Source organism: Corvus moneduloides, chromosome 4 (genome assembly GCF_009650955.1).
Source record: "Corvus moneduloides isolate bCorMon1 chromosome 4, bCorMon1.pri, whole genome shotgun sequence".
NCBI lineage: Eukaryota > Metazoa > Chordata > Aves > Passeriformes > Corvidae > Corvus > Corvus moneduloides.
The window spans coordinates 5,771,335-5,796,365 of record NC_045479.1 but is presented as its reverse complement, the minus strand read 5'-3'; the positions used below and the strand labels follow the sequence as shown (position 1 = coordinate 5,796,365).

The 25,031-nt window shown below is 45.9% G+C and overlaps 1 protein-coding gene across 3 annotated transcripts in view; it reads right to left on the bottom strand.

Annotated features, from left to right (window-relative positions):
• CACNA2D4 (calcium voltage-gated channel auxiliary subunit alpha2delta 4) overlaps nt 1-25,031 on the bottom strand; it is a 122,043-nt gene that overhangs the window by 74,633 nt on the left and 22,379 nt on the right. For 2 of the 3 annotated variants that reach the window (XM_032106004.1, XM_032106003.1), the window contains exons 11-22: nt 20,069-20,182; nt 18,952-19,030; nt 16,812-16,945; nt 15,920-15,937; nt 14,602-14,679; nt 13,190-13,270; nt 10,740-10,814; nt 9,722-9,808; nt 6,380-6,451; nt 2,111-2,172; nt 1,340-1,407; nt 1,173-1,218 (exon numbers count right to left, since the gene is read on the bottom strand). In XM_032106004.1, coding sequence (XP_031961895.1) covers nt 1,173-1,218; nt 1,340-1,407; nt 2,111-2,172; nt 6,380-6,451; nt 9,722-9,808; nt 10,740-10,814; nt 13,190-13,270; nt 14,602-14,679; nt 15,920-15,937; nt 16,812-16,945; nt 18,952-19,030; nt 20,069-20,182 — 914 coding nt within the window. The remainder of the gene's footprint in view (nt 1-1,172; nt 1,219-1,339; nt 1,408-2,110; nt 2,173-6,379; nt 6,452-9,721; nt 9,809-10,739; nt 10,815-13,189; nt 13,271-14,601; nt 14,680-15,919; nt 15,938-16,811; nt 16,946-18,951; nt 19,031-20,068; nt 20,183-25,031) is intronic. The other variant, XM_032106002.1, reaches the window with a different exon arrangement.

Sequence of the window (25,031 nt, the reverse complement as noted above, 5' to 3'; positions counted from 1 at the left end):
TGCCAGCAGCCTCCTGCGCTAAGCTGTGTAAGATGTGTACGTGTGCCTGTATAGACAATAACACTGATGGAGAGACCTGAAAAGCAGAGGGTCATGTGCAATGTGAGAGCAGACCAGAAGCAGAAAAAATAAAGAGAGGAACAAAATGTGGTATGAGGAATGATCCTGCAGTGTGATAGGGTGACAACAAAAGCTGTCCCACAGGGACAACTGCAGGAGCCTCAGAACACAGTTTAGGGAGAAGTGGAAGAATGTATTGGAAATGCTCTGTGCTGTAAAAGAAACCAGTCTTTTAATCCTGCTTCCAATTTTGACCGCTCCGTTGTCAGGACAAGGGAGAGGAAGGGGTTATAAGAGAGAATCAAAACTCATAAAGGGGCTGAAAGGAGTGATTTATGAGAAAGTCTTAAGCGAAATGAATATGTAAAGTGTGGTAAGCTGACACCTGAAGTCAGGAGTAAAAGGAGAAGTCGCTGTTTGTGTCTCAAATGTGCTGCTTGTGAAACTTGACAGTGTAATGAGAGGTGAGAAGGGGTGCAGGGATTCTTGGATATAGTTATTTTGGCTTTGATACAGCCTGGGTTCATGTGACTGAGTGGGACTGAATGTTGGGTTCGTGAAAACCCCAAACCTCACAGCAATAAATGGAAAGTGCCGTGCTTCACCCTGTTTCATATCCAAACCAAGCAAAACCGTAAGTTCTGCTTGCTATTGAAACAGGGGTCATAAATCACCTTCATGTTCACCAGAAGTTAGGTCTAGGCTCAGTTCAGAAGGATGCCAACCAAAAATAAAACTAGAATTTTAAAAAGCATTTGAATCTCTCACCAAGCTTGCAACAAAATTCCCTAACAGGTCTGACATACTGTAGGTTTTGTAAGACAATTCTGAGCAACACGAGGGGGAACAAAGTAAGTCTGAGCACAGAAGACTGAGGATAAATCTCAGCTGTTTCTTAGGAGAGGAATGTGCCAGGTCTTGATGGGATGTCCCAAAGGAAAAGGTGAAACTCAATTGCATGGAGACAACCAGGTCTTTGCAGATACAGCACCTGAACAGCACTGCTTTTTGTCTGGGCCACAGAGGGTGGTGAACTCGAGCCAGATTGCTGGGAACTTTGCCCAAATATCATGACAAAGTCCTGTGTCACTGACAGGATTTCCTCCACTTACCATTCATTTGCTAAAGACAAGTCTGGCTGGAGCAGGTCGTGCAAACCTGAAACCAGAGAGTACATGGAGTATTCAGTGAGGAAGCAGACAGACACATGCAGGCTCTGAAGGAGAAGTGAAGTGGTGACATTCAGAGTAGCTCCCTTGTCCCTTTCAGATTAACCTACCTTCTTCCACTGACGTGTTCCCCAGCAGAATGTACTCCCCGTGCCCCCTGGACAGCACAACACCCAGGCTGTGGGCAAGAAGGAAAACAGAGGGCTTGTCAGCAAGGAGAGGTGGCATTCCCAAACACGACACTGCATTCCCTGCAGTCACAACCCTTAAAGACATTAACTCCCTCCACAGCTATTACACACAAGAACATCACTGGAAGAGGATTAAGTGAGATCCGATTTCAGCACAGGGGGCTAAGGAAACTGTATGCAGAGCTCTGAGGCATTGCTGGTGACAACTATTTTGGCCAACATTGTAGGTCCAGGTCAACGATAACATTTCTCAAATCTGTGCCAGCTTCAAACCATCTCAGCTGGGGGGAAAAAACCAACACCCCCTCCCTCCCCTTCCTCCCCTCCCCCAATTTCATTCATTTGTTATTTGTTGTTTTATAATTTTCAGTGTGTAACAATGTTGAGGTTTTTTAAAGCCATACACCATATTCAGTGGAAATGAAAATTTAAGCTGTCTCATTTCTCTGAAATGAAACAACATGCTTTACCTAAGGTATAGATTTTGGACTCTGAATTTCAGGTAAATCATAATATACCTTTTGAATTGACCCCAAATAATATTCTAATGGCTATAGGAACAAAGAAGTCAGTTATGCCTACTGCTCTACCTATGACTTGTAGCAAGATTTATGAAGAGAAGGGACCAATGTGCTGTCCCTGATCAGACTTCTGATACACTGTATTGGTGCCACACGAGTCCTTGCTCACCTGAAGGGTGTGCCACTGATGTCCGTGAAGAAATAATCATTGGTGAGGAAGAGAACTCGTTTCTGAAATAAGAGGATGAATAAGAGAGACCATCTGACACACCAAGGGCGTAGTGGTGATGGAGACCTGGGATACATGTCCCCAAGGCTAGGCAAAACCAACACCTCACACCCTGCTAGGGCTGGCTGGAGGCAGGGATGAATGTGCAGTATTCAGCACACCCAGCACCTTGGGACTTTCAGGATCCAGGCAGCCACTCTATCTTTCCAATAAGGGCTTCAGATAAACCCTTCTTTGTTCCAGGGCTCCTGCACTGGCTGCAGGAAGGGGTGGGGGGAAGCTGCCCTCCCTCTTGCCTCCTCCATGCACAAGTGCTGGGGCCCTGCTGCTCTTCTGCTAGACACAGCAACCTTGACAGCCTTGCACATCATCATCATCATCATCTCCAGCAGGAGCGGGGCTCAGGGGCAGATAGGAAGGAGGGGTGGAGTTGAAGGAGAGGCAGAATGGCAAATCTACCCTCTGTGTGGGTGGGCAGCCAGGGCCAAGTCTCCCCACTCCTGTGGGAAACACTGATATTCCTGACATTTGCTTTCATGCCAGAGTGGAACAAAACATTAGCATATTCCAATTTTGTTTAAAAAATCAGTACAAAAAAAATTCACATTTTCAATTTGGAAAAAAAGTGCTGTTTCAAATCCAAGCCATTCTGATTCCCATGCAAATATTTTTTTCAGACTGACATTTCAACTGAAGACATTTCAGATTATTGAAAGCTGCTTCAGAACTTCATCTGTTTGCCAGACTGGCCTTTTCCTGTAGGAAAGTGTTGATTTCAGTGGAACTCTTTTCCAAAGGAGAAAAGTTTCTGGAAAGTTTCTATCCAAGCCTTATGCCAGTATATGAACCCTAATATGTTTAAAATCCTAGACCCAGTCTGAGAACGAGGTGAGAGGATGTGTGTGGGAGACAGGGGAGTGAACACAGAAAACTCAGTGTTCCCCAGGGAAAGTTGTGCCTGCTCTGACCTGCTCGAGCTGTGCAGCCCTGGAAGTGGAGCGGGGCACAAAGGGCTCCAGCTGCACAGTGTGCACCAAGTTTGTGCTCGCTGGGCTGATGGGGCTGGGGGATATCGTTAGGTGTGACGGGGATTCAGGATATTGTTAGGCGAGGAGGTGGCAAGTGGCTTAACCCCTTTCCTCCTCTCTCTCCTCCTCCATGTGTGGCAACTGTACTGCTGAACAACAGGATCTTCTGCTGTGCCAAGACCACACAGAGTCACCAAGGTTGGAAAAGACCTCTGAGATCGCTAAGCCCATCCTCTGACTTATCACCACCTTGTCAAGTAGACCATAGCACTGAGTGCCGTGTCCAGTGGTTTCTTGAACATCTCCAGGGATGGTGACTCCACCACCTCCCTGGGCAGTCCATTCCAATTTTTAAATAACCTTTTCCATGAAGTTATTTCTCTCAGTGTGCAAGATCTTCCAAAGGGCTGTGATACCCCCAAAGAATGTCACTTGGTGGTGTTTTGGTGGCTGTGGGTGGTACAAAACCCTCCCTTTTCTTGCCTGTCTGATCTGATGACGGATGCAGGGAGGCATGGAAAAGACCTGGCCACTACTCTGAGACCCTTTCTTTTAGCAGGGCTTGTTCTGCTCATCATTTTCCCCCCTAACCTGCCCCTCTTCTGGTGTGTGCCCAGCCATCCCCAAGACAGCTGAAGGTACCCTCACTTATCCAGGGGATGGAAGAGAAGCAGAGGCACCCTTGAGCCAAGGGGGGCTGAGGATGATCAGGCAGGACTTTGCTGCATAGTGAGGATCAAGGGAGAAGAGCCTGGGCACGTTGGCACAGTGACAGGACGGCGGACTGCCATCCCCTGCAGTCTGGGAACACGTGGCTTTCCAGACTGGATGCTGTGCTAGGCATCCAGGCCTGACTATTGCCATTTCCAGAGCTTTGCCACAGCTTCTACCCGTGTCCTCTCTCTTTTGCTTTCACATTCACAGCCCTTTTGTACTCAAGCTGCAAGCAAAGGCAGTTCTGCCACTAGATCTCCCTAACGACTGCCTCTTGTATTTGTTCCTTATTTTTCCCTCTCTACCTCACTCTGTTCTCGATACCTTCCTGAAATCAATGTGGGGTATTGACATTTACATGGCTGACAGAATAATTTCTATCCCCTTCACTCAGGTCTTCTCTGCACAGTCTGGCTGCCTCATTCTCTTTGTTTCAAGGCTCTGTCAGCACTTTCTTTGTTTCGATGCTGCTCTGCTTCATCAGCTAGCAGAGTACAAGTGGGAATTACTGAGCTTCATTTCTGGTTTCCACGCCATGTGTATTCTGATAACAGTAAAACTGTCACATACTCAGCCTCAGTCCCCTACTGTGCTTCATAAGGCTTCCAGAGCTGCAGAATGAAACAAATAATATCTCTTTACCAAGGCTACTTTTTATTATCTTCTTTTTCCCCTGGCTAGGGGAGCAGAAGGATGTCTCTAAAATATTGAACTACAAAGATTATCATTGGATGACTCAGAAGAAGTGTTACTGAGGGTGCACAAAGAGGTTAAACTAGCAAAATAAGCCATCTAGACCTACAAAGAACAGATCTTGCTTTAAAACCTTGATTACTTTTCTGACAGAATAACTAAGGTAATGGATGAAGGAAATAAAGGATATGCAATATATCTGGGTTTATATAAAGTACTTGAAACAGCTTCTCATGAACGTTTATTCCAAAGAATCGGTTAAAGTGGGCTTAAATAAGATATGGAGGGAGAACCAGCTGCAGCACTGTAAACAAAAAGAAACAGTAAACAACAGGCCATCAGGTGAAAAAAATCTAATGGGAGGAACAGACTCTGCCTTAGCAGCCCTTCTGCACAGGGATCTATCTGTAAGACAAAATAGAACAACATTTCTCTGCATACTGAAAAAAGTGTCTCAACAGCCCTTAAAATTAGAAAGGCTGGATGAAAAGGAGAAGTGGGTTCCATGTGGAAAAATGGCAACTGGAAAAAATAGCTAAGAAACACAGAAGTGAGGGTGGCAGCTCCAGCGCAGCCGTGGGAGGGAACAAAAATTGAAGGGACAGCAGAAAGGAGATTGGGGGCTCCCTGTTCAGAAATACCCTATTGCAGAGAATAGCTGCTTTGTACACAGCAACAGGGAAACAGGCACATAATTCAGTGAAGCCCTGGTACTTGTGCACCAGAAACAATAGAAGAATCAACAGAACAGTCATAATAGCTGAGAAGTGTGCAAATATTTCAAATGCAGATGTTGGCAAAGCCCAGGAGACAAAAGGCAAAGCCATTGACAGGTACCTGAGCGTTGCAAACACCAAGAAAAGAGAGAAAAAAATTAGTGACAAGATCTAGCAGGACAAGCACTCAGAGGAAACAGAGGGGTGTCTTCATTAGGAAATGGCACCATTTCAGCAGTGGCTGGGAGCATTTGGTTTGTTGGAATTGGTGCTGACTGTGGCTTAGCATGGGAGCAGTTCAGCCAGCTGCTGAAAAAAATGCCCTCTATAAAGGATGGAAAATTTTCCTGAAATATGGAAGACTTCTGGGCAGTGTAACTTGCAGGACTCTGGAATACTTCCTAACAGGAAACGATGAAAGCCAAAATCTTTGAGAGAGTTAAATAAACGTGAATGAAAAAGTACCAGTGAACATAAACGTACAAGATAATTTCACACTGACTCCATAGGAAGATGTATAACCCTGCCCTAGAGCTGGTAGGGAGTGTTCAAAAGTCTCCATTTCACTAAGGTTTTTCATAAAACCTCTGCAAATATTTGCATAGAAATTTAATCCTGGACCTGGATAAAGGGAATCACAGTCTGACGAAGTGAGGGACTAAGTTTTCATGAGTGGTTTTAGGTAGGGAAAGAGGGTGGCAAAATAGTCTCCAAATCTCGTTATAAGTCAGTTCAGCATTCTAACTCTTGAAGATCTCTGATTCATTTCACAGCCCTATAAACAATGAACAACATGCTTTTTGGCTTTGCCTGGACAAAGTAGGGAGCTGAGAGACGTTTCCAATGCCTTTCCAGGAGCAGAATATTGGTAGGTGTAATGAGCACTTCTAATGATGCTCTCTTGTATGTCTTTAGCACATGCGTTATATACGTGGTGAAACAATAAAATCCTCACGCTCAGGAATGCTGAACATTAAAAACCACATCCTTTGTGGTTTTTCAGCATCCACTTCCCATCCACTCCCCTGTGTGACCTGAACAGAAGGATAATTTCTTACCCCTTTGTCCACGGGGACCTTCACATCCATAGAGAGGTAGCCTGTTTCCCCATTGATCATAGCAGTTCTCAGCTGCAGAGGTGAACAAGCTTGGTATTAGTGACTCCAGGCAGGGCAGAGCAGGAATGAACAGAGCCACTTGTCATTAACACACATGGGCTGGCAGAAAGAATCACTGTTGGTTCCCTCTCCTCCCCAGCTCTGTCTTGCTTCTTTTGAACAGAAAACCTGTTTGCAGTGATCAAAATCCTTGTACGGTCAAGCTGATAAGTGATAAAGAATAGTAATAGTTTATCCTGAAAGCTTGTTGATATGTCCTTTTAGCAAAAAGAAAGGATCTGGAATCTATGAAATTGCCAGTCCCAGTTACAGACTTCACTGTTTGGCAGCCAGAAATTCATTAGCACAGTGCTTTGAGAGCCTGGAAGAGGAGAAAACTGAGAAACCCACTAACTCCCTCAGACTGAATCCAAAGCTCTTTGACATTTTTAAAACTGATTTATAAATTATAGGCTGTATTCAGCACCACTTCTGAGGTGCAGCAAAGCAGCTGTTTAGCACAGCAAAGCAAGACTGTGTGAGAGCAGGGTAGGCAGTGAGGAGACCACTTTATTCAATCCAGGTTCCAAAAGTAAAATGTAATCTTCACAGTGACTCCCAGCCTCTTGCAAGAAAGATCCAGGAAATTTTTCCATAAATACAGAGGCTTTGACTTCAGGTCCAGCCTGCCAGAGCATATCAAGTCTATTGCTTCAGGCTGGATAGAAAAAAATAGGTGGAAAGTAACTTACTCATTCACAAATTGTTTCCTTACTTCCAGAGACAGGCCCCCATTCAGGTGCTAGCCAGTCTCAACTGCACTGGCTTTACAAGGCCACGGTTTTGTTTATTATGGCTGTTTGATGTGGGTTATTTACAGACCTAGAATATGAAGCTCACGTTTCCCAAGGCCCACATCTTGGAAATGAAAACACTGACTGGTACTATTACTCGTTTTTGGCTAAGAGTGTTTGACCTCCTTCCAGAGCCTCGGCATACTCTCTGTTCTGGTCTGACAGCCTGCAGGATTTGCCGTGGGTTCTGGGTTTAGAATCATAGAATATCCTGAATTGGAAACAAGGATCATCAAGTCCAGCTCCTGGCCCTGCACAGCACCATCCCCAGGAGCCACACCATGTGCCTGGAGCGTTGTCCAAACGCTTCCCGAGCTCCGTCAGGCTGGTGCTGTGCCCAGTGCCCTGGGGAGCCTGGTCCAGTGCCCAGCCACCCTCGGGGGGAAAAACCTTCTCTGAGACCCAACCTAAACCTCCCCTGGCACAGCTTCGGGCCATTCCCTCGGGTCCTGTCCCTGGTCACTGCAGAGAGGAGACCAGTGCCTGCCCCTCCTCTTCCCCTCTCAGGGAAGCTCTAACAGCAGTGAGGTCTCTCCTCAGCCTCCTCCAGGCTGAACAGACCAAGAGACCTCAGCCACTCCTTGTATGGCTTCCCCATCAGACTGTGGCCCTTTTTCCTCTCACACTGTGAATATCCCTGTGTTGCTTTACAGGCAAGCCCAAGCCCTTGCTGCTGCCTGGCTGCAAGTGGCATCAGTTGGCATTTTCCAGGCAATGCCATCTTCCCTCCCCTGGATTTCTTTTTAGCAGCTGGCTGTATTACACATCATTAGCACTTGGGCATTTTTTTCCAGTCTGAATGTGCTGCTTATCAGTGTTGCTGAGATTATACTGCAACTGATGTTGAGTCTGTCATTGATCTAATACCATAGCTACAAATTGGAGTGTTGAAATGTTGGCAGCTTTCTACTGCAGTGGGTGTATCTTGAGAGTCTCTAGACTTGCTGAAGTCACACTGCAGATATCACTCACGTCACTGAATGTCTCTGCACCCTCAGCGACTGCAACCTTTCTTTCTTCTGGAAGATGCAGTACAAGAACACAAAGTGGCTTTTGTTTTTCATGCTGGCTTCATGACGTTTTTTTTCCCCTGGATAGTTTTACTCTGGTTGCCTATAGAACCTTACACTTGGTATCATATTTGCATTCAGGTGTCAGTGTTAGCTGGTCAGATAGGAACCCGTTAGCCAAATAAATATCAGAGCAAAGCAAATTCCTTTCATTTCCTGGACTTTTTTTTTTTTTTTTTTTAATAGCAAACTAGGCAAAGAGGAACAGATCTAAAAGTGGCTCCAGTGAGAGAGAAAACTACAGTGGGAGCAAAGTCCTATAAGAGATCAGTGAACCTATACAAAGCTGCTGGCAACTTGCATCTTGATGGTTCCACTGTATGTAGGACCTCTTTATTTTTGTCTTGCTTTCCATGTTACACAGCCAGTTCTGCTGTGTTCCCTTTCTCAATTTGCCACTCTTCCACTTCCCAAGTTCCTTTGATGTTGCCCTTGTACTTGGCCTGCACTAGTGGCAGTAGCTACTTTGATCCTCTTGCTGCTCTGTTTGTCCTACCTGTTTAAGTGGATATCTATAGCATCAGATCCGTTTATCTCAGCAGTCTCCCCTGTAATCCAGAAGCATGTGTCTCACAGCTAATTCTATCTTACTCCAAATTCAGTTCTTATCTTAGTAATTTAAGTATCTATTTCCTCCTAGTTCTGAGTAAAATGAAACCAGCCACAGAAGAACCTCTCTTTATTCTGATTTTGTCTGGGTTCCTAGATGTGCAAAGCAGCAATGTGCAGCTATTAAAGGTGCATGCTGTTTCTTCTTTATCACTTTTTAATAATTTTGCTCCAAAGACAGTAGAGAAGGTTCTTTTTTAATCTTTTTCCTCTGGTCAGTTATTGTTTTCAGTGCAATAAGGTGGTTTCTGGATTTTTTTTCCACCCAAGTGTCTAAGTCCTTTATCCTCTGTGTCCACTATTAATAGTGACTGCAAGCTTTAGTCTCTTGGTGAATGTACTTTCTTCCTTGTTGCAGATCTCGTTAGTTGAGTGGCTTCAGCTGCATCTCACATTCTGCATGGATGGTGACATCACAGGACACTGCCACACTCCTCAACTACTCTGGCTCTGTATTAAGGCAGCATCAGAGCCTTGTACACACAGACTGGCTCCCTGGAGCATCCTCCAAAGTGCTTCCTTCCTCCTCCCAGCACTTCTCCTTCTTTGTTCCACGAGAAGGAAGACTCATACTGGGAAGGAAGACAAGCACTTGGTAGGGGAGCTTCATGCTTTGTCCTCTTGTAGACCACCTGTCTCTTAGCCAGAGCCAGTCAGGCACAGAAAACCACCAGGAGTGCCCACTGCTCCCCCACACCTTCTGTACGGGCACACAAAGTAGTAGAAAGAAGGTGCTACAAAAAAGGCTGAATTCACTTTCTCATACTCACTATTTCATCCCGGTCTTCCCACTCCACTTCTGAGAGATCTACGCTGTTGTAGTTCGGCTTAGGCTTCAGTTTCTTTCCTTCTTTATACTGGCATTTAAAAAGAAAAAAAAAGAAAAAAAGAAAGAAAAATACTCAAGTAAGCAGCTAGATAACTTCCTAAGCTAAGCCTTTAAGAACTGGTGTATAATTTGAAAAATAGGGGTGTCTCATTTATTCACTGACGAGGAAGGCAGCGTTTGTGCAAGTATCTCCTTGGTCTCATGTCACGTATTTCTGTATGCAGGCTGCTAGGGGAGTTCGAGTGGGACAGGCTGCTCCAGGAGCAAGGGACAGACAGGAACACAGCTAAACGTGCAAGTGAAGGCTGTGGCCTTCTTCTAAACAGATCAGTACAACACATTTGCCTGCAGGAAATCAGGTTTTTCCCTGCAGCTAAGAGTATAATCCCATTAACATTATAATACCAGCAGGAGATCTCTTCTGATGGGAGTCAGGCTTTGACTCCGCTGATGGGAGACTTTTCACCTGGAGCTAATTGACGCAAGATCCCACTAATCTCCGGGGTGAGGGAAAAGGCGTGAATGGGACTAGGAGAGGCCAATTTACGGTGGAAGGATGAAGCAGCGCCCTCGCCTAGCTTTGCCTTGCCCCGCCCTGCAAACACGGCGTGTCCCTTCTCTTCGCACCCTGAAGCAGCTCCCCGTGCCTGTGGTCTCGCTGTGCGAAGCTGCCTTTTTGAAGACAGCTGCTGTGGTGGCCCTCTCTCTTGTGGTGACCACACTAATGCTTACAGCTGTGTGCAGGTGGCTTTGTGCTGACCAGCACGTGTCTGAAATGGAAAATCATCGCGTGCCCGGGCACCTCAGCAACGAGGCCAGCTGGTCCTCGGGCTCCTGGGTGCCTGTATGTCAGAGGCTGGTGGCCTTCACAGCTCAAAAAGCCCAAAGAAATCAGAAGCAGCACTGAAAGTCACTGTTTTCAAGCCAGCAAAGGTTCTCAGATCCACAGCTCTACGTACCAAGGGACGGAGGTCTGGGTGTGAAAGGATGTAGCCGTTGTTGGTGTTCAGGAAGGCGTATCCATGGACACCCAGCTGGAGAAAGAGGCAACAGAATAATCAGAGCTTTAGCTACAAACACTGCTGTGGAATGGGTGCTACTGATACCCTGGCACCACCAATATTGAGAAGTATTTCCCTTTTAAAGGTATTGATCAGCAGAAGATAGAATCCATCCCAAAGCAGGTATCTGTCTGCTCTGTCTGCGCTTGGATGCACACAAGGATGTGCAGGTAGTAGGTTTCTGTACACATTCAGAAAAATATGCCCTGCTAGAGCCTGACTATCATCGTGGACAATTACCATGCAGAGGCAGACTGAGCTCTCCAGAGCAGGCACAGCAGAGCTGCACAGGGAATGGGCAATGACGGGCAATGTTGCAAACAGCACAGAAACAGTGGGGACAGGTCTGTGTGCCCATCACTGCACTGCAGAGCACCGAATGCACAAGTGAGGATGAATCTCACTGATGGCTTCCCTGGAAACCCGGTGAGCCTTCAGAGGAGCTCTGTGCTATGTTTCAGTATTGGCAAGACCAGACCTAACCCAGGCCAATTGTACAAGCCTGTAGCCTTAAAATGCTGTTTAAGGAATAGCAGAATCTAACAAGAGCAGACACTGGCTGACCCGATCTGCGAGCGATTTCCGAGAGAGCAATTACTCAGCTCAAGCCCATATATAATGCAAGTTCCAGCTATACCCTGAGTTGCTAAAAAACTGCAGAGAGCCTGTGCTTGCCAAAACAAGAGGTGTCTCAAGGAAAACAATAATGGATAAGGTTTCTGTCTTCAATAAAAAAAAGTTGCACCTTTATTTTCCTATAGAGCCAATCCTGGAGGGATTACAGTAGGGAAGTGAGGAGGTAAGTCATTTACAATCTGTCTGTGCATTCAGGGAATCAGTTCTGTATTTCACACATGCCAGACCAAAACTTTGGACCGTCTCTATGTGAAGCAGTTTTTTGAAAGGCACACTTGGCTTAACTGAGTGTGGCAAGAATGAAACCAAGACACTGGATCAGCAAATTTCTTTTTTGGCCTGTAAAAGCTGAAATTTCCCAGCCTAGTAAAAGCACGATCATTAATGTACAAGCTCCAGAGGGCTGGGACTCTGGAACTGGTCCTTTTGGAACCCATATGCCAGGGAATTCGAGTTGAGGATCCTACATTTCCAAACTGGTCTGGAGTTGGAAGAGTTTCTGAGAAGATGTGTCCTGCCTCTGATACGAGGAAATCCAAATTTTTTCCCCCTCCTTTCCTGGCACTGCTTGGAGGAAAGGACAGTAACCCTCCTTAGCCCAGAAGAAAAATTATTGTCTATCTGTCCTTTGAGTGACATGGAGAAAGGAAGATGAAAAGGCATTATTCTTATAGAGACCATAATCATACAAAAATTGGCCCAGACCAGCCAGCTTTGCATGCTGAAGGCAGGCACCCTGGCATGCACAGTCCCAGGGTTGTCCGAAGGATCATTTCCTGCAGCTGCCTGTTCATGGTCTGCCCTGCATCCATGTCTGGAAGTGCCACAGAAATTCACAGCTTCTGACAGCACTTTCAGTCCTGTGAGTCTTCAGCAATCGGATTCTGGACAACTGCCTCACTGGTAGTAGTTGTCTGATAGTTATTTAAGAGAAACCGAGAACTTGAAATGTTGGCTCAAATTGCCAGATTTCATGGTGGTCCTTGGATGTGCTTGTTGTCTCCTGGTGTGCAGCCTGACTGAGCAAAGGGTCACTGCACGGAATTTACAGCAGAAACCAAACCAAACAGTGCACCTCTGGGGGAATTTCCTAGGGATGAACATTTTTTTTAAGATACACTGAACGTAGAGCTAATGGAAAGTTTTTTGACTAACAATTGTGGAGAGCAAATACTCTATCCAGGTACCGCACTGAGTGAGAGCCAACTTTCTGTATGCTGTCCTGCCAAGAAACCATCATGCTGATCTGGAGAAAGGAACCTCTAGGCATGACAGGAGAGCTGGCTCTCCACAATCCATTCAGCCCTCAGTTTTTCTGCTAAGAATATTGACAGTGAAACGAGAACATTTTTTGCCAGCTGGCATGGCAACTCTTGCCCACTGGGAACTGGATATAAAACTTTAATTCTTCTAAGGCTGTCATCTCTGAGGGATCTAGGTTGGTGACCATCAGCATGCGAAGGTTCTGTGACCTTTTGCCAACCTGCTGGATCACCCAGTCCTTGTTTTCCTGAAGCAGCCTAAAAGCTTGTAATAGTGAATGATTTCATATGTGCTGTACAGAAACCACACACCACTCCACTGAACAACTCTTCCTTTATGCTGGTAGTTTTTTTCTGCAGAGCAGAGAAATGGCTTTTCAGTCGTGCCCGTGGAAGTATGAGTAGTGACTCTGCTGTGCAAAGGAGCAAATTGCATTAGCTCAGTCTTACCTTATACCGTGGAGCAAGTTTCAACAGCTCTCTCAGTGGTACATCGGAGCCCACCACACCCAGAAGAATGCCATGGGATCGCTTTAAAACAAAGGAGAATCCATTTTCAGAAGCAGACCTGGGTAGCTTTCTACCTGAAAACACATTATTGTCTCCCTAGTAGTCTCTCACCTGTCCCCTCTAGGCTTGTGAGAATGTGTTTATTCAAAACCAATTAGCATACTTCAAAAAGTCCAAAGAGGTTATTCCAGTGTTTATGCAGAAGAGTATTTCTACACAACACTAGTCAGTATTGGTTACTGCGATTCAGAAGCAACATAAAATCACTGGGAACAAGGTTTGAGGGCAAACCCCTGCATTCAGTATGTGTAAATACCAATAAGGTCAAGACAATAATGCAAACCAACATGAATGGGTTGATAAATTGGGCCAACTAAATCAAATGCCAAATACAAAACTGTTAACCTAGAAAAAAGGATATCTCCCCTCCATGACATGGGGATCTGGTTGTTTAATGAGCATCTGGAGAGCACAATGGAGAATTACACACAGGCTCCCACTGCAGTGCTGTGCTAATGCAGGCTAAGGCCAGCCCCAGGTGGAGAAGGCAGACAGTTGTTTGTAGGACCTGGATGAAGAGTTTGTCCCTCATACAGCAATGGTAAGGTACCATTTTCCAATTTAAAAGGATGCTGAGAAGTTAGAAATGGTGCAGAAAAGAGTGTCTAAAGGGTTTCAAACCCCAGAGGAAATGCCCTTATCAAATAATCTAAATGATTCGACCTTTTAATCTTATCAACATGGACAGGTTTGACTTTATGGCAGTGTAGAAGATACTTCCCACGAGAACTTACTAAAGGGTACAGGCTTTTTAATCTAACAGAGGAAGCCATTATGACAGGAAGGTGAGGTCAGACAAATTAAAAGCGGAATTTAGACACCAGTTTTTCATGAAGAGTTAGAAACCACAGTGGAGAGAGCTTGGGGCTGGATGCCTTTCTTCAGTGATGCTTTTGCCCAAACCAGGGTATTTAGCTCATCTATGTGAGATGTAAAGATCTGCAATAAAATGCAGACTAGACAAGGTAATCACTAGAAGAGGTAATCACTAGAAGAGGTAATCACCTCTTCCAGCCTGAAATTTTAGGGTCTGTGAACTAGGCTCTGAAAATGGAACGGATAAAACAAGGAGAAGTGTTGTATTTAAGGGGTATTTTGAAGAAATAGCATCCAGAGGAAATGATGGACTATCATTCTGACAGATAAATTATCAGCCATGCACCCTGCCAGAGGTCTGCTGCCTTCCCTAATGGCTGGATGTTCATTCAGAGGCCCTTTAAAACCCCACAAGTCCCGCTGCATCCCGTGCCCTCTGCCGGCAGAGGAGAGCGAGCCCACGCCCACTCACTCACCGTCTCATTCTTCTTGCTGAAGACGGGCATGGCCACTGTCGTCATGAGCAACAGGCTCTGAGCCTGCGATGCAAAGAGCTGCCACGGGACAACAGGATGGGTGTTAGCGAGTGCAGGACCCCAGAGAGCCCCAGGGAAAGGCGCTGCAATTCCCAAGGACCCAGATGTTGACTGCAATTGGCCACCTCCTTGCCTCCCACACTTCTTGAAGAACAGATGGCAGCACTTTTAAATACTGGGTTGTGGGATGGACGCTTGCTCGTGTGGGGTGATGAGGATGGGATGAAAGCCAGTGAAATGCGTTGAAGAGTTGTTTTAATGAAGAGACAGGAACGTGTAGAAGCGGTGGCACAATTCGTATCCACCACTCTTTAAGAGTGTACACATGAGCACTTCCACAATGAGTGCAAAAACCACCACCAAGGAGCACAGCACAGAGAAAAGCAACGCAAATATGAGCAAAACCACAAACAAGGTATCATCTACACTACAAACATATGAACACCACAAACGAAAAACACCACAGACAAATATTTAAATGACACAAATACACACAAAGCCTACTTATATATACTTGTCACTCAACCCTCTAAGCTTAGGAAAAAGAGACAAAATCATGATCCAACAGATAACACCACAGTGAGCTATCTCTATGAGGGACACGGGACACGCATGTATAATGGCATAACAGATGCTCCCAATTCAACAGAAGACAGATGCTCCAAAAGCACACATGAGAGGAGGTAAAACAGGCAAGCCATATGCAAAGGAGTCTCCCAAACATGCCTAGCTATCAAAAGACTCTAATCCTTTGCTGCCAGTAGCATCCATCATTCCATCTCTCATTTGGTCAAGTAAGGAAGGCAAGGAAGGACCTCCTGTCCCTATTACAGAACATGCTGGGAGCCATAAAGGAGCCAGCCAATAACCTATAGGGTCACTTGATAGAGATTTGAACTTGGTATCTTGAGTTACTAGGCTGGATGATTTTTTGTGGAAACTTCCCGTTCACAGCAAGACTCACACTAACACACAGCAAGCAAACTTCTCCTGCACTTCTTGGACGTAGGGGACACGAGATCAGGTGAATTAAACTACTGCACAACACAGCCCTACCTACTCTGAACCAACAGCACAGCACAGCTCTCCAGTACATCCAGCACTTCCTCTCCTCTTCTTGCCAGCGTGAGAGGACTCTGCGTGCTGCAGCCCCCACCCCCTCCAGATGTACAGGCCAGCTGTGGCTGTGGAGGCCAGCACTCACACACTGACGGGCACTGGGGAAACAGCACGCTCACAAAACACAGGGTGCAGTTACCTCCTCAGACTGTGGCAGCTGGTGAGAGACATGGACGAACACATAAATGAATACATGAATGCAGGAATGAATCAAAAGACAGGAGAGGAAGGGACAGAGGAAGAGAATGGCAAGCCAAGACAAGAGGCACGAAAAGAGATGCAGAAAAAAAATGTGCGGCAAACAAATCGCTGTGGCTGCCTTGGGAAGTGCGACCCTATACACCAGTGCCAGGGGTGGCAAGTCTGCTGATAAAATAAACTTCCTGGGTAATTAGTACCATTTCTGGAGGTTTTGATTAGTACCATGTCCCAGACCTCACTTGGCACAGTTCAGGCAGCAGAAGATAACCCCATGTCACCCTCACAGAGCCAAATGTCTTCCCACAGTGCAGGCCTGATTCAAAGCAGGGGGCACTGGGAGTGCTGACTGTCTGGTCCTTTGCAATGTGTCCTTTGCCCACAGGGCTGGGCTCAGGACCACTGTGGTGAGTCGGGTCATGCTAGTTTAAGGAAGGAAAGAGTGAGCCTGCTGCCCCAGCTGAAATCTGTATCTTTGAGTAGCAAACAATTTGCAGTCAGAGACTAGGCTGGAGGAAATCAATCTCTGTGACCCTACCCTGAGCCACGAATAATCTATTCTGTGAATAATCCTTTAGAAGGTAACCTGCTTGCACAGAAGCACTACTTAAGTGATGTTGTGCCTGTGTGATTAGTCCTGGGCATGTGAGTCACTGCAGATTCAGATCTGAGCCTGCATACGCATCTTAGCTCCAGAAGCAAGCAGAAAAGAAATATTGTCCATGTCAGTAAAGCCAGAGACCACTAATTTCTATCAATCAACCAACTCCTGCCTTGTTTTACCTAAATGTCAGGAGTTTATTTAGGTTTTGACTTGTGCTCGAGGCCCTTACCGCGCTGTCCATGTAGGCTTCGGTCCAGATGATGTCGTGGTCGTGGTTGATGACCATGGGCCGGCTGAGCACGTGCAGGTACTCCATGACGTTCTCCTGGACATCTGCCAGCGTGGAGATCTGAGTGTAGTAGCCTTTGTGGAGAAACAGAGGTGTGAGTCACTCTGCTGACACGTCTCCCCTATTTCTAAATGAGTGCAAAGCTAGAAAACTGGATGTCAAAGGCTGTATCTACCCAGGGGGATAATCTGCTCTTTGTAAAATGGGCCTTGACATGCCTTGCATCCACAAGCTTCTGTGGAAATCTAGAGTTTCACAGCAGTGGCTCTGCTCTTCTAAAAATGCTGAAGCAATGTGCAAGATGAGAGTCTTGATATAACCAGATTTGTGCAAAGCAGATGAAAAATGTTGCTTTGAGTCTCAGGAAAACCTTCCACTGATCAGGCTGCCTTTAGTCTGGAAGGCCAAACATACACAAGCAAAGTGTTTCACCAGGCTACCCACTTGCCCTGCCCTATTTTATATTAAGACCAAATTCCCACCTCCTCTTCCAGATTTTTTCCAGCACTCTTCAGTCTGCCTAGCTTTACATCCAAGGATGGCAACTACTTCCATCTGCACATTGGAAGCAGAATAAAAAGGGCAAGTTACCTATTTCCAAAGCTTTGTCCCTGCAGTTGCACCTGTAACAGTCTAAAACTACAACACAATACAGGGGAAGAATGTTTTCAAGTTACCAAAAGGTCCTTAAAACCAGCTGCTGGTTAGAAGTGCTAACACAGAGTAATGGCATGAGGATTCTTGTGTCCTGCTTCTCACCACAGGCATTGGTTGTACTTGGTGTAGAACACATCAGATAGATGGAAAACCTTCCTACCACTAGGAAAACACTGTCATGTGAAAGGGCTTGTGTTCTGACAAGCTTTGTGATGTGGAAACAGACCTAGTGTGCTCGAAAACAAGGACCACAAGAGTTATACAATGCACCGAAACAGAAGAACCAAAATCAGGGAGCCTTCTGCACAGCTCAGATCTGGTAAGTGAGAACCCAAGTGCAAAGAGCACATTTTTGTTCTCTGGTTATTCAGAAGAACCCATTCTGACGTTTCACAGTGAACCAACAGTACCATGATTTCTCTGTCACTGATCTTCTGGCTGAATACGCAATCTGAAACCCAGGGGTTTGTTTCATTTAACAAAACCTGAAAACATTAAGTGTAATTCATAGTGCTAATTAGATGAATGCTTGAGCCTTGAGCATCCCCAGCTCACAGACATTCTGCAGGCCAGCAACTCTCCTGTCAACAGTTTTCAGCAGCAAATGCTCCCATGCCTTTCATGGTCTGCTGGAACCACTGCTCAGGGTGGAAAACAGTTTGTACCCCACACTCAGCTTCAGTTTTCCCTTCCTTTCCCTGTTTAAACAGGACACTGATGTAACAAGCATCCCTGTCTCCAGAGGCCAGGTCACTCCCAAACATAGATGGCTTTTCTCCCCCCTCCCTTTCTTCCTTTACTCTTGCAGACTCTGACAGTGCTAACTTGACCTTTTTAACTGGCCCCAATGCATAGAGGTGACTCACCTACTGTGGATGGATTTTCTCATTCACGTAATTTCATGCTAGTTAGAGAGAACAGTGGGTTTGGGGTGGGATTAACAAGCTATTTTGGTGCCTCAGTGAAAACCACTTACACACAAAGAATTTGGCCGGGATACAGGGGTTAACCTGCAGACCTTGTGAAAATTGCTGTAAAATCTTTAAAGCAGCAGTGTTTGTTTTATATCTCAGCCAAAAGATGTCAGGCTCTCTGACAGAGCTTTAGACGGATTGTCAAAAGCCAGCAACTGGGACACAATAAGCACAGGGACTTAGGTGGACTACAGCCAGCATGAATCTCGGTCATAGTGTCCCTTGGCACGGTGACAGGAAAATGCGGTGGCTCAGCATGGAGGACTTGTGTTAGTTGGACACAGGCACCCTTCATGTGGGCCAGCAGGGTCTGCTTTTTCCTTAGGTATCTTCCAAGCAAGGGCTCGTGGGCCCCAGCAGTAGTGGGTAAGCCTTAGAGGGGTGCAGGACTGGCTGCAGCCCACGCGTGACGTGCGAGATGGAGACTGGGAACCGCTGCCACACGGCACCTTTGTTGTTGCAGGCGATCCATTTCACATTCGGGGCAAAAGTGACCTCCCGTCCGATGAGGTACGTGAACACCCGGACCTGGGAACAAGGATGCAAGGACAGGAGAATTAGGCTGTAACGTGCTACCAAATCCAAGTGGCTGAAGTTTGGCATCCCCTTTTCCACTGGTGTGAATGTGGCGAGAGCAGTAGCTCTGCCTTCACAGAGACAGGAGCCTCTTGTGCCATTTGTTTCCTCTTTTGTGGCCTGGAACTTAATTTCCTATTACAATAAGGCCAGAAAGCCAAGTAGCACCTGAGATCATCTGAATAACAAAGCAAAAGTGCAAATTCTGCTTGATTTTATGATAGCAGCTCTGCCAGGCAGTCAGCAACCAAATGCAGAGAGGTTTACAGCTCCCAGGAATCCTTTACCCAGGGGAACAACTGCCCACATGAATCATTTAGAGAGATGTTTACCATTTCTCTTGAGTTTGACCACCAAGAAAAGAGCCAATCCTGAAATAAACTGTTTCAACAGCCCCCTGCTTTGGTCTCTCAGTAGGCTGCTTCTCTGCCTTTGTGCATTGCTGGGATGAGATAAACAAATAAATCAGAAGGGTTTAGGATGAACAGTGGTCTATTCCACTTGCACAGTCAGCTCTGCTAGTGCAAGCCTGTAATCACAGACATCAGAGTAAAGAGGGCTGGAAGGCACCTAGAGAGGGTGTTCGGATCATTCCCCTGGCCACCATAAGAACTGGTAATAGCCAAACCTTTCCCAAACAGGACCAATTATAAACAGTCCTGCATGGGATTAAAACTCTCTGCAAAAGTTGGTTTTAAATTTTGAAATACTCCAGTCAGTCTTTATAATCTCATCAGGAGAACGTTTTGATTGCCCACACCTTTAGAAAAGAAAGTGTACGAAAAAGAAAAGCTTCCCTGACCTAGAGATGTGTGTTTGTAATCCTCTCACCTCGGGAATCACTGCAGTATGCTCCTGCCTGGCTGCTTGGTTTGCATTTACAGTCAGGAGCACATGGGTAGGCAGGTACTGGAATATGTGAATGCTCAGCTGTGCCTGATACCCTGGCCCCTTTCCCCTCCCTTTCTATTTATCACTTCCCAGACAAACCTTCCGATCGGGCCAGTTGTATTTTTCAAACACAGCTTCATAATCCTCCACGGCTCCGTCGGTGATCAGCATGATGGCTTGGTTACACAGACCTCCTTGGCCAGCATCTCTGAACTGCAGACAGAGAGGGAGAGCACTGCTTATCCCAGCACAGGCTGCTTCTGAGTAACTGCACCCTATTTATTCACGGTGGGCCAGATCCTGACTTCCACTCACAACCCTCACACTGCTCAGAAAGAGGATTGTGTTTGCGCACTGCATGTAAATTTTTTATTTATACAGCCCTGCCAGGCACATGCAGACACAGGAGGCTTTGCAGAAGTAAAATAATGAGGAGAAGATAAGCGTTGTGGAGGAAGGGTGCGATTCCCTGCTGCTTCACATCTTGCACAGTTGCATTAGTTTATGCAAAACAACTATAGATCGACCATAAACATGGCAATTCTGATTTGACAGCAATAACTGTCACTCTTTATGGCCGAAAATGTGAGAGGAGTGGGAAATCAGACTCATTATTTCAGGGTGAATCCATCAATCTGCCAAAGAATAGCAAAGAAAGGCAGGAGCATATGAAAAAAGAAGGCTACTGCCACTGGAGCTGGGAAAGGTTATGGATGTGCCAGATAGAGAGGCCCTACACTGACATGACAGATGACCTATTACCTATGCAAAGGTGATATTTAAGGCAGAGCAGAAGCGCACCAGGACTCTGGTACAAATGCTGACGTGCTTCCAAGGGCACCTGCAGAGGTGTTGGGCAGACTTGCTCCTACAAGCAAGCCAGACCCTGCCTGTCCAGCCAGGCAGAAGCAGCCTTGGAATGCTGCCTGTGTCCTGCTCCTGCAGAGCCGTGTGCCTCCCATGCCCTCAGGTACCCACTCTAGAGAACTGAGGGCCTTATGCAGCACCAACAGAGTGTTAAAGCCAGCAGCAGGGGCAGCTGAGGACATCCCAGGGACAAAACCGAGCAGCCACTTCGCTGCAGCTCCCAGCTCGGTGGCACTCTGAGCTCCTCCTTGTGCTGTCTCTCACTGCTTCTATGCCCTGAGCAAGGAAAAGCCTGATCAACAGAGGAGGGTACAGAAACTGATGCAGAGCTAAAACATTATGGGAAGAAGGAGACATGGCAGGTCCCCTGATAACGAAGATTAACGAGAGGCAATAGCGCAGGATGGAGAGTATACAGGAGCCCAGCTGAAGGGTGACTAAGGTTACATCAAACAGCAGCAATTTTAAACTGGAGAGAATAGTCGTATCTTATAAATGAGAAAAAAGGTATCCAAGTGGCAAGATTAATTGCATAAAATGAAATCCCTGCATGGGGGAGCAAGAGCACACACCATGAATCGGGAGTTTTTAGATGCTTTAGGGCTCAATTTACAACTCCTTTCGGGTTTGCTAACGCTATGTTACGACAGACAAATGCCTTTACCAACGTGGCTGGTCCTGTGGTTGCACTGCAGATTAACATCACAACCACTAATACCTCAAAGCCAGCTCTAAGCCCAGACCTCCCCAGTAATTTCACCACTCCTACAATTACATTTGTGATTGTCCCTTATCATGAAATTACCAGGTTCAGTGCTGATATCACCATAACGTCACCTTCCACCACCATCTGTGTTATCAGTCCTGCCTCCTCCAGCTTTACACTGCACCTATAACTACACTGCAGGAAGCATGGATTCAACAGCTTCTGAATGACCACAGGGATAAACCCCTCTCTGGCTGTGCCACTGCTTGTAGCAGTGTCCAGGACCAGGACAGATGACCATAAGTGAGAAGGGTGCTGGAATAGGGTCATTCCTAGCGGGTTGTTCTCAGGTGAAACATCCGTGGGAAATACCGAGTCAGGGTGAGGCATTTGGATGTGCTCCTCCTCCCTTCTGTCCCCACATTCAGAGGGGAGACAGACAGTAAAGGCTGAGGGTGTACAACAGGAACAAGCACAGGATGCTCTTAGGAGCAAGCCAAAGGAGAAAAGCAGGTGAGAGCCACATGGGATTCTGCTAAAGACCAGCAGGTAGGAAAAAACCAGAGCCTCAAGTGAGCTACTTCTAGGACAGAGATCAAGTGGGTGCAGATTAGCAGAGAGAACAGACAGTGTGAGCGTCCACCAGGGAGGCACAGGGTGCAGGAGATCCTGTCAGAATGAGGCTCAGGTCACAGATACATGAACCTTGGTACGAAAGCAGCTTATTCCAAACTGTTGCAATCTACAACATGTTTGTTCAGATTATTATTAAATTAACACTTAATTAAGGTCACCCACCATTTCATCAAACTACTTAAGATCTCTTCATGAAGCTTACTTCAGAACTCATAATACTGAGATACTGAGAAATTAGACGTTGTATCAGAACCAGCAATCTCCTAATTACAGGAGTAGATGATATTTTCAACAGGGAAAATGAGATCATCAGTGTCATAGAAATGGAGATTAAAAAGACAGATTTAGAAAACAAACGAACAAGAGGTAATCCCTGGTTTTTAGGTCCTTTGTGACTGGCTGCAGCTGTAGCAAACGATCTGACAGCACTCACATCAAGCTCTGAGCATAATTCCCTGCTCTGACTGCAGTCTCAGGAGCGTGAACGAAGGGGAGGTGAGGAATAGCATGTCCACAGAAGAGATGTCTGAAGGAATGCAGGCTAGAGCTGGGTCTGTGAAGGAGGCACAGGGCTGTGTGTTCTCCTATATAACTTCAGTCACGTTGCCAGGACTAACAGGCATGATCTCATTAATTCAGGGTCACAGTCTCTTGTACTCCCTTGTTTGCTCATTGCCTCTTACTCTGCAGTTACAGGCTGGCACAGAGCTCCTAGTGAAGCAAGAGGAACCATCAGCATCGCTCAGAGATGCGCAGGCACGCGTGCTGATTATGTGCACATCTGACCAGGGCACTGAGCAGCCCCTCTCCATCTCCTCATGCCCCATTATTATGCAGACCTGCCTCTGGAATGGCCTCCAGAACTACTGAAAATTCAAACTTGGTGCAAAGCGTCTCATGGGGAGAAAAATCAGCAGTAGTCAAGAAAACAAAGCCAGTGAAGAAGAAACAAGAAAGGGCATTAAGCAAAATAGTAGGAACTGGTAAACAGGAAAGTCTGAGCTTTGCATACCCTGAAAAATATGCTGTAGAATCCAGGTCCATAAAAACGTGACTGGAATCAAGAAACAATTTATAAGTGTTCAGAGAAGAAGCAAGAAAGGGAGTAAAAATAATATGATGCCAGATGATAAAAAACAGAGGGAAATGGTCAGGCAGAGATGCTTTAGAGCCTCCATACTTTATCATCAAAAGGACAATATTGTAGTGCCTGAGTACCCACTGAAGTAATAAGAAACAAAGAAAAGAATGAATGAATTACAGGCAGGGTCACAAAGTAGTAGGGTTAAAGAAAAAACTAATTGAAAGCATTTGAATAATCTGTGCTCAGCATGAAGGGAAAGAATTGCAGAAGGTGTAGCTGAACTACTTGCCTCATGGGCTGAGACCTGACTGGGACTATACAAGATCCCAAAGGATGAAGAGGGAATCAATAGAAAACACAGAAAATAGATGGATAAATTGTCCTTAACCATCTAGCATGCTACTAGAAAAATTAGTAACACATGCATCTTGTGAGTGTGTAAATGAAGTGCTTCCCCACACAAGTGGGACATAAGAGGCCACAAACCTTTGTTTACTTAAATCAGCACACAGCTTCATCCTTTTTACAGCCCCAGTTTGCTCGAGTTAGGCAGAATTTTATGTCTCACTGAAATCCAGTCTGTTACCAGTTTCATCATCCTTTTTTCACCTACAGTTGTTTTGAAATGACCCACTCAGTTAACCTCAATGCTTACGTGATTTCTGAGATTGGCAGAGAGTCCAGGCATGATTAAACCTTGGTGATAAGAGGAAACATCATTCCAAGGTGGCCTTGGAAAGCAGAACTTGGCTTTTCTTTTCCTCCACAGCATGGGAAAAGCAACAGCTTTCAAAATACTTGTTCTGAGTGTATCCTGAGAAAGGAGAACACGTGCACATGGGAAAGGAGAGGCAGCAGCTCAAACGCAGAAGAGGAGGGTGGATACTGCCTGGGGAGGGATGCTGCAGAGACGCATCAGCTGGATAGGAATTAACAATGTGACAGTGCCTGAAAAAAAACAGAGCTGTTGTCTTACGTCGTGTTAAGAGGACGAGGGTGTGTAAAACAGGGAAGGCAATTATTCTGCTCTGCTTAGCTCTTGATAGCTCTCAGCTGCAGCACTCACAAGCTGTTGGGAGCATGGTGTTTCAGGGGAGGCAGCCTGGAAGCAGAGCAGGGCCAGAACAAAGGGGTATAAATCCTGCAGGAAAAAGGGGAGAGAACAAGACGGGCCAAGCTTGTTGAAACAAGGAAGAGAAGATAGCAGCCAGAGAGACTAAAACTTAATAAATAAGAAAAGACCTCAAAAGATCGCACTTGACACCTGAGAATGTTGAAGCACTTCGTAAAGGTGTGCTTAAGAACATGGTTCCCTGGAATGCATATTTTATTGAAACCACTTTGTTTGTGGCTAAATCGAAATGGAGTTCAAGTGGTTTATTGAGCATGGCAGAGAGGGACAGGGGGCTCTGGCTAACTGTTCTCCTGAAACTGGTCTGCAAATTGTGTCGTGGATTAAAACATGCCCTGTCTCCCCCAGAGGATAATGGAGGAAAACAAAGACAGTGAGGGATTTGTGCTCTTCTGCAACCCCTCTTTGCTCGAGTAGTTCTCTGCTGGGCTATTAATTCTGTGAGCAATTGGACTGAGGAAAATTACCAGGGAAATTTTGCAGCCACTTTCATTACAGATATTATGACTGGTTGTCTGTTGTAATCAGCAAAGCCTGTTTCATCAGTGCGGTGTCACAATTTTCATTCTCTTGCGTGTGCTCCCGTGGACAATAACAGGAGAACCAGCGAGGAACAGCAGAGAATGGGAATTTTGTC